An 8697-nucleotide genomic window follows, 5' to 3' on the forward strand; every position below is an offset into this window, starting at 1 on the left:
GAAAGGGAGGGAAAGGGGTGGGGGGAGGAGGAAGAGGAGGAAGGAGGGGCCGTGAAATGTCCCCGCCCTTTTCCTGAGACCACGGCCAATCCCGTTCGCCCGCCCGCCCGCCCACCCGCCCGCCCAATCCAAGCACGGGACTGCGTCTCCGCCGGCGACGCCACAACAACAACACACCTACCTTCTGTAGCGGAGCATCAGCACTGCCTGAATAAAAGTGAACCACGTGTCAGTATTTATGACCAAAGCATGGATGCCAAATCACCTGTCTGCTCTCTCCTGTCACAGGAGTCCACTGTCTGTGTGTATGTGTGTGTGTGTGTGTGTGTGTGTGTGTGTGTGTGTACGAGTGAGAGAGTGAGTGTGCGCGTGTGTGCGTGCATGTATGACTGTGTGTTTTTGTTCTTTAGATCGTTCATGAGCCCTCAGCAACGTGTAAATAAACAAGATTATCTGGTCTCCTATCTGCATAGGGACATCTCTGTTGGCACACGTGCACATGCTCACACACACAAGCACACTTGTGTCCCACTCGCTCACACACACACACACACGCTTGTCCACCTTCACTTGGCCACAGCCACTCACTTCCTCACACTCGTGCACCAGTGCTTTGTTGCATCTCAGACTTCTACATACTCACACACACAGACGCACACACGCGCGTACACGGGTCAACACACAGCAGCATCTGGTCTGTCTTCACTCTCCTGTGGGCACACACACACACACACACACACACACACACACACACACACACACACACGCTCATGCTCTTGTACACAAATGGGCACATGCACACACAAAGGCACTCGCATGCAAATACATGTTCACTCCCAGACACACTTGCACATGCCAACAGACTCGGTCACGCCCTGGTCACTCTGTCAGCCACTGACCTGCGCACACTCACTCTCTCACTCTCACTCTCTCACTCTCTCACTCTCTCACTCTCTCACTCTCTCACTCTCACTCTCACTCTCACTCTCACTCTCAAACTCTCTCTCTCACTCTCCTCACTCTCTCACTCTCACATTCCTACTCACTCGTGCTCACTCACTTACTTACACCCACTCTCAAACAAGAGTCAGAGCCCCCAGCACACACACACACACACACACACACACACTCAAACAAACACACACACACACACACACACACACACACACACACACACACTCAAACAAACAAACAAACAAACCAACAAAACAACAAACACACACATAATGTTGCATTGAGTAGTAAAGTAATAATGCAATAATGAATGCATCTATATTCCTATGCTTTCATTAAACATGCTAATCATTAATTTATCTAAGTCCTGTAGATAATGTTTTGATTATTTTTATTAATTAAATCCAGTGATTTTTATTTGTCAGGTGTGGGGTCCTTTATTTCCCCGATGGTGGGGTTCAGGTCAAAGTGAATGTTGAGTTTGATGCTGATTTATTCAAAGGCTGTGGAGATGCATTGATTTGATGCAGAGCAGCAAAGATCTGTTTATTTTGTCCTGTCATGCGGTGGTTTGGTTGGGATGAGGGATGTGTGTCCAGCAAGTGTGTTTGTGTGTCAGGTTGTAAATAGTGTGTGTGTGTGTGTGTAGGCCCCAGTGTGCGTTGAGCTGCAAAGATGTTTGAGGAATTAGCATTCTTGGGCAGCACTCGACTTCCTGATGTCCTTATTGTGTCTGCGCTCTGCAATAAGTAAAGAGGAAATGACTGAGACAAACTCATTTCTGACACACAAAAAAATCCGACCCGCTTGTGTCCCATCTCTCCTCTGGGTTTGTCCCACGAGTGTAGTGTCTGTCTCTGAGAGGCCTAGCGGAGTCCTGCGTCTGTGTCCTTCACATACAGAGCGCCATGAGAATGATGTCACCAACACGGCATGCACATGTGCGCAGAGGAGTGAGTATACCTGAGGAGTAGAAGGCCTGAATGGGACCGTTCTAAAGCTACAGAGAGGATACCACAGTGAAGATCATACAAGGAAAAGGAAGCTCACCTGCCGGAGCACCTCAGAGGGAGATGGTTCACTGGAAAGTTGGTGAGATGTTGTTCCTCGTGTGATAAGAACAGAATGATGCAGAAACGGACAGTGCTGTTTGAAAGGCGACTATAAAAAAACTTCCTGCTATTCTGAGGAGGACCAGAAGAAGAGCACGAAGAGAGCTGAGCTGGAGTGGAAGACATATTTAAGGAAGAGAAACGGCACAGAAGTTCTAGGCAAGCTGACCTGCGGTCATCCATCTGAGAAGCTTCAGCAAGCTCTGTCCCTGGTCCATGGAGCAACAATATGGCAGGTGCTGAGGAAGAGCAGGCAGCTGTGATGAAGAGGGCATCTCTGACTGAAAGCTCTGCTGAGGAAGAGCAGGCTGCTGTGATGAAGAGGGCATCTCCGACTGAGAGCTCTGCTGAGGAAGAGCAGGCTGCTGTGATGAAGAGGGCATCTCCGACTGAGAGCTCTGCTGAGGAAGAGCAGGCTGCTGTGATGAAGAGTGCATCTCTGACTGAGAGCTCTGCTGAGGAAGAGCAGGCTGCTGTGATGAAGAGGGCATCTCCGACTGAGAGCTCTGCTGAGGAAGAGCAGGCTGCTGTGATGAAGAGTGCATCTCTGACTGAGAGCTCTGCTGAGGAAGAGCAGGCTGCTGTGATGAAGAGGGCATCTCTGACTGAAGGCTCTGCTGAGGAAGAGCAGGCTGCTGTGATGAAGAGTGCATCTCTGACTGAAGGCTCTGCTGAGGAAGAGCAGGCTGCTGTGATGAAGAGGGCATCTCTGACTGAAAGCTCTGCTGTTTTGAAGATCACAATGGTGTGCTGAGAAGAACAAGCGAAATGTGTCATTTTCTCAACTCAAACTAGACATGATGTTGCGTAAGTGGAGGTCGCTTTTAAAATATTCAACAACATGATTACAGTGTGTATTGAAAGTCGGTAATTTGCTCCCTCAAACAAGCAAATGTCCCAGAAAACCACCTTAACTCTAGCACAAGCAGAAACAGTGCTGACCTGGTGACCCCTCCATAGACTAAGAGAATCAGTCTCAGAGTCGTGCTCTTCACTGGAGCACTAGTAGTCCCTGATAGCTGATATACTGTATGCTGCTGTGACCTCTGTTGTTTTGGATGGGTGGATGAGCAGATCCAGAACACAGATCCTCTGTCAATCATTCTAGGTAAGGTTTAAGTATCCTATTTTCTCAATTCAGCAAGGATGTGTTAATAAAAGGCCAGCAGAAATGTGCTCTGTGTGATGAGACATTGTACTGTTCACTTGTAAAAGAACCCATAACTCCACTAAGTATGCCTTTAGAAAGGTCCGAGTAAAACCTTGTAATGTGTCTCAGGACCTACAGTATGCTGTCAGTGTGTGTACTACAACTAAGGTGAGATGTTGATAAAGCGTCCAGTAGCTGTGTGTGTTACTGCAGGCCCTGGGCCACTGTGGGCTCCTGTCTCCTGGTCAGTGAGGTCCTGCAGTGAAGGAGTGGTTTGTGTTTACATTAGTATACTAACCAACTAACAAAAGCTATATTCTTTTTTTGTTGTTGCTGCTGGCACTCTTAATGAACTAGACATGAACTCGCACTTAACTGCTTTTTTCCTGATAATCATTTATGTGAGTGTGAGTGTGAGTGTGAGTGTGAGTGTGAGTGTGAGTGTGAGTGTGAGTGTGAGTGTGAGTGTGAGTGTGAGTGTGAGTGTGAGTGTGTGTGTGTGTGTGTGTGTGAAATATTGCTTATCTGCCAACTAACCCATATGTAGTAAAGTTCAGCATCTTAGAGCGCGAGGCTCACCTCACAAGCGTCCATATTCACCAACCCCTCTAACACTGCTGTACCACCTCCTCTCCACCCAACACTACTGTATCCTCATCACCACCCCTCCACCCAACACTGCTGTACCCTCATCACCACCCCTCCACCCAACACTGCTGTACCCTCATCACCACCCCTCCACCCAACACTGCTGTACCCTCATCACCACCCCTCCACCCAACACTGCTGTACCCTCATCACCACCCCTCCACCCAACACTGCTGTACCCTCAGCACCACCCCTCCACCCAACACTGCTGTACCCTCAGCACCACCCCTCCACCCAACACTGCTGCTTCTGCTACTCACCACTCACAAGGGCTTTGACACGGGCTGACTCTTCATGGCTGCATGCTCACTTAACAACATAGTTTGGGCCATCGCAGGTGCTGCATGGGCAACTCACAAGTGTGTGTGTGTTTGTGTGTGTGTGTGTGTGTGTGTGTTCCTTTCTCAGGAGAGTACTACAGTAGACACGAGCAGTGCCATCACTGTGATTTCAGCTGTGAAACGTGCACTGGGCCAGAACCTGAGGAGTGCATGCGCTGTTCCCGCCTCCGGTGCGTGTCTCTGAGTTGGCATCCTCCAGTCCACTCCAGTCCACTCCAGTCCACTCACTGGTCACTTGGTGTGGGTGGAGAATGGACTGGAATGCTCCAGTAGCGTCTTTCAGATATGTAGTTCATGTTTTGCTTGTTTTTCTGCGTGCTCGTCCTTGATTCTGTTGTGCATTTCTCCTTGTGTCTGTGTTGATATCTGCAGGCTGTTCGATAATGGCCGATGTGTGATTCACTGTGATGCTGGAAAGTACGGCATGGAGGGGCACTGCTACCTGTGCCACCACACCTGCCACGAGTGCTCCGACGACGGCCCCACCAACTGCACCAGCTGCCACACAGGTGACCTGTCCAGCCACTGAGCACCGACACATTGCACACCAAGCACTGGACTCAGCAACTTAATCAGAATTCTCTTTTTTCTCCTTTCTCTTTGTTTCCCCTTCTGTCTTTCTTTCTTTCTTTCTTTCTTTCTTTCTTTCTTTCTTCCTCCTCCCTCTTGCTGCATGTCTCTTTGACCCGACACTTCTACTCCCTCTTGGCCCCTGTCCACTCTGCATCTTCTGTCTCCTCTGACTTTCTCTCTTGCTCTCTCGCTCTCTCGCTCCACCCCTCTGTCTTTCTCTCTGGCTTGCATCCCTTTTTTTATCTTCCTCTCCTTCCTCGCCTTCTGTCACTTTCTCTCCCTTTCTCTCTCCCTCCCTCCCTCTCTCTCTTGCTTGCATCCATTTCCTTCTCTCTGTATTTTTTTTACTTTCCTCTCCCTCCTGCCTTCTATCTCTCTCTCCATGTCTCTCTCTCTCCCTCCATGTCTCTCTCTCTGTCTCTCTTTCTCTCTCTCTCTCTCTTTCTCTCTCTCTCTCTCTCTCCCTCCCTCCCTCTCTCTCTCCTGCTCTTTGGCCGTGTGCAGATAGCTTTGGAGTGGCGCGCTATTTGTTTGAGGGGCAGTGCCGTGACTCATGTCCCGAGGGCCACTTCCCGTACCACTTCTCCACGCGCAGCGAGTGCAAGGCGTGCCCCGACAACTGCCGCGTGTGCTCCTCCGCCGAGACCTGCGTCCACTGCAGCGCGGGCTACTACCCCAAGGACGGAGAGTGCCTGCCGCTCAGCTGCGCGGACGGTGAGGCCTGCATATGACCGCACCCACTAAACGAAAGCACAAACAGCCTCGACAGGGACAGGGGCAGCCAGAGGGGACGAGAGAGGAGAGAGAGAAGTGACCGATAGAGAGAAAACACTGAGACCTAGTTAAGGGAGAAATATATATTTATTTTGTACCGTAATGACTTTTTATGGTAATAACACACAGCATGCTACTCAGATATACAATATGTACACTACAGCTCTGGAAATAATGCACTGCACATTTTTCTGAGTTGACAGACAGTGCTAAATCTCTTCATTTTGAATATCAACGTCAACTCTTTCGAATGTATGATGACATCAGAAAAATTGATAGATTCCCTTCAAAGTGTGTGTGTGTGTGTGTGTGTGTGTGTGTGTGTGTGTGTGTGTGTGTGGTGCAGGTGAGACGGAGGATGATGACCAGGGGTGTGTGACCTGTGAGGAGGGCTGTAAGAGCTGCTTAGCAAGTATGTTCTTCAGAAACATGCCAACACACACACACACACACACACACACACACACACACATTTCACACTCCCAGAGACACCACTAATGACTCCATGTCTATTGCAGTTAATCGGTTCCACTGCAACACCTGCTACCCTGAGTACTACCAGTGAGTCTTCTGTGGTTCCTGTAAAGTATTTGTGTCTGCTTTGAATTAAAATATGTGTATCTGACTAGGGGAGGTACGGGCCTTTCAGACTTCTGCTGGCTGTAATGGCCATAGTAAGAAACAGCTTTGAGCTTTGAGCTTGAGAATTAGAATAGTGTTTCCACATCACATTCCCTTGTTAGCAATCTAGCAAGACACCTGGAGAATACTTAATGATGTTGGCCAATCAGAGTGAAGCTAATGTACAATTTGATATCAAAATAAAAGTTCAGCTGCCAAATCAAATGGAATAGGATGTTTGCCCTGCCATTGGTCAGGTGATTGGTGTGGTATGATGAGCATGCGTTCCCTGTTGTGGTCAGGAGCGGGGTGATGTGCCACAGGCACTGCCCTGACGGCACGTTCGGAGTGAACAGCACGCGCGTGTGTGAGATGTGTGACCATCACTGCCGCATCTGTGACGAGTCCCAGTGCCACTGGTGCCAGGATGACTACTTCCTGTCAGGTGTGTGTGTTTTGGTGTCTCCCTGTATATATCATGTGTAAGTTCAGTGTGTGTGTGGGTGTGTGTGTGTGTGTGTGTGTGTGTGTGTGTTTTCTTGTTGTGCGTATGGCTAACCTGTGGCCACGTGTCTATGTCTGATGCTGATGGGAGACGTGCTGTTCCCAGGTCACACGTGTGTGAAGGAGTGTGCTGAGGGTTACTATGGCGATGAGGAGCAGCGTGAGTGTGAGGCCTGTCACCATGACTGCCGCTCGTGCAAGGGCCCCGCCTACGACGACTGTGACTCGTGCGAGGACGGAATGGGGCTGAAGAACGGCCAGTGTGTCCACATCAATGTGACCGTCACCTGCCGGCCGGATCAGTTCCTCAGTGGTACTGCAGCACACACTCACATAGAGACCAGCTATGCACCTCCTCTGTTTCCTTGGGCTGGGTTGTGTGGGGTTGCGTCTGTCCGTGTCTGTCTAGTGGATGAGTGTGTAGATTTGTGAGTGTGTGTGTGTGTGTGTGTGTGTGTGTGTGTGTGATTTCAGGAAAGAAGGAGTGTTTGCCATGCTCTTCTGACTGCGCCACCTGCTCTGGCCCGGAGGCCAATCAGTGTGACACCTGCGACTCAGGTACTCTATATTGACCTCCTCTCTTCAGCTAGTGTGTCTGTGTGTCGATCATCTCTTATACGTGTGTGTGTGTGTGTGTGCGTACATGTGTGTGTATGTGCGTGTGTGTGTAGGTCGTTTCCTCTCTCGGCATCAGCAGTGTGTGAGGCGTTGTCCGGCGGGGAGCTTTGGGAACGAGACGTCGCGGCGCTGTGAGGAGTGTGTGTCGGGGTGTGGCCAGTGTGAGGACGCACAGAGCTGCCAACGCTGCCAGTCCAGCCCCGTCCAGCTCTACCTCAGCCACGGCCGCTGTGTGCCCGAGTGTCAGAGGTCAGATGCACTTACACCACACACACACACACACACACACACACACAAAAGTGCAAGTAACCGTAGCTTTTCGTGGATGGAATACATTTTGAATTCTGCAGACTCCCATAGTGTATGGCCCAAAGTCCTCTTGTGTATGCACATCATGCTGTCATATATAGTAATATAGGATATAATTCTATGATGTAGTACTTAGGGACATTCTCTGCGATGCCACTACGATGATATGAATGATGTCTATGGGAGTACAAACAGCTTTTGCTTCGGTGGATGGAATTCCTTCCATAACATGCACACCATGCTTTCTGTAATATGCCTTAACAGTTATGTGGACAACACGACAACATGAATCCTCTATTTCTGTGCATGACAGAATGTGCTCTCAGTGTCTTGTGGACATGCTAGTGTGCTAGCACTAAATGAATGGCTGTCATAGTACAGAAGCCATTCTGTCCATCACACTCACACAGACCCTCAATGTCATCCATTACCCACACATCCTAGCAGTCCCATCCTAACTGTGTGTGTGTGTGTGTGTGTGTGTTTTCATTCTGCAGTGGTTATCCAGAGGGGGGAGTGTGTGTGGCCTGTGAGCCCCACTGTGAGGAGTGTGAGGGGCCCCAGATGTGTGTGAGCTGCGTGGAACAGTACCTGCTGCACGGCCACTCCTGCGTGGGTCACTGTCCTCAGCGCTATCGGCCTGACCAGGGGGAGTGTGTGCGCTGCCCCGACGGCTGCTCCGACTGCCACGCAAACGACCGCTGCACCGGTGAGAAGACACACACACACACACACACACACACTCACTCTGTGTCTGTCTATACACACAAACTAACCAATAGACACACCATCACATATACATGTACAAATGTAAGGTTACACACACCCCTAGAAGTAAAAACACACATGCCCAAACACACACTGCTTTCTCTTTCTCTGCTCTCTTTCATCACTCTCTCTCTACCCATCCTTCCTCCTGCCTTTGTCCCCCACTCTCTCCTCTGCTCTGTGTGTTGGTCTCGTCTCTCTCTCCCTCTCCCCCAGACTGTGAGCAGTACTTCTTCCTGCATGAGGGGAAGTGTGTAGTGGACTGTCCAGTGGGCTTCTACGAGAGCTTGACCACTGGTGCGTGTGAGAAGTGCCACTCCAACTG

The 8697-nt window shown here is 49.9% G+C and overlaps 2 protein-coding genes across 3 annotated transcripts in view; both read left to right on the plus strand.

The window, feature by feature from the left end:
* The first annotated feature begins 98 nt into the window (after positions 1 to 98).
* Positions 99 to 1371, plus strand: LOC134089210 (uncharacterized). The gene is made up of 2 exons (XM_062543580.1): positions 99 to 731; positions 768 to 1371. Exons 1-2 carry the CDS (start codon positions 250 to 252, stop codon positions 1225 to 1227), a joined length of 942 nt encoding a protein of 313 aa, XP_062399564.1. The 5' UTR covers positions 99 to 249; the 3' UTR covers positions 1228 to 1371.
* Positions 1372 to 3843: 2472 nt separating this feature from the next.
* The window catches only part of LOC134089208 (proprotein convertase subtilisin/kexin type 5-like), a 9632-nt gene continuing 4778 nt past the window's right edge, over positions 3844 to 8697 (plus strand). The window contains exons 1-11 of one of the 2 annotated variants that reach the window (XM_062543575.1): positions 3844 to 4375; positions 4578 to 4714; positions 5283 to 5492; positions 5899 to 5964; positions 6071 to 6113; positions 6476 to 6618; positions 6784 to 6990; positions 7152 to 7235; positions 7349 to 7544; positions 8102 to 8313; positions 8589 to 8697. The exon at positions 8589 to 8697 is cut by the window's right edge and continues 134 nt beyond it. In XM_062543575.1, coding sequence (XP_062399559.1) covers positions 4209 to 4375; positions 4578 to 4714; positions 5283 to 5492; positions 5899 to 5964; positions 6071 to 6113; positions 6476 to 6618; positions 6784 to 6990; positions 7152 to 7235; positions 7349 to 7544; positions 8102 to 8313; positions 8589 to 8697 — 1574 coding nt within the window. In that variant the 5' untranslated portion in view covers positions 3844 to 4208. Of the gene's footprint in view, positions 4376 to 4577; positions 4715 to 5282; positions 5493 to 5898; positions 5965 to 6070; positions 6114 to 6430; positions 6619 to 6783; positions 6991 to 7151; positions 7236 to 7348; positions 7545 to 8101; positions 8314 to 8588 lie in introns of those variants that run through there. The other variant, XM_062543576.1, reaches the window with a different exon arrangement.

This window comes from Sardina pilchardus, chromosome 8 (genome assembly GCF_963854185.1).
Source record: "Sardina pilchardus chromosome 8, fSarPil1.1, whole genome shotgun sequence".
In the NCBI taxonomy this organism is placed as follows: Eukaryota; Metazoa; Chordata; class Actinopteri; order Clupeiformes; family Clupeidae; genus Sardina; species Sardina pilchardus.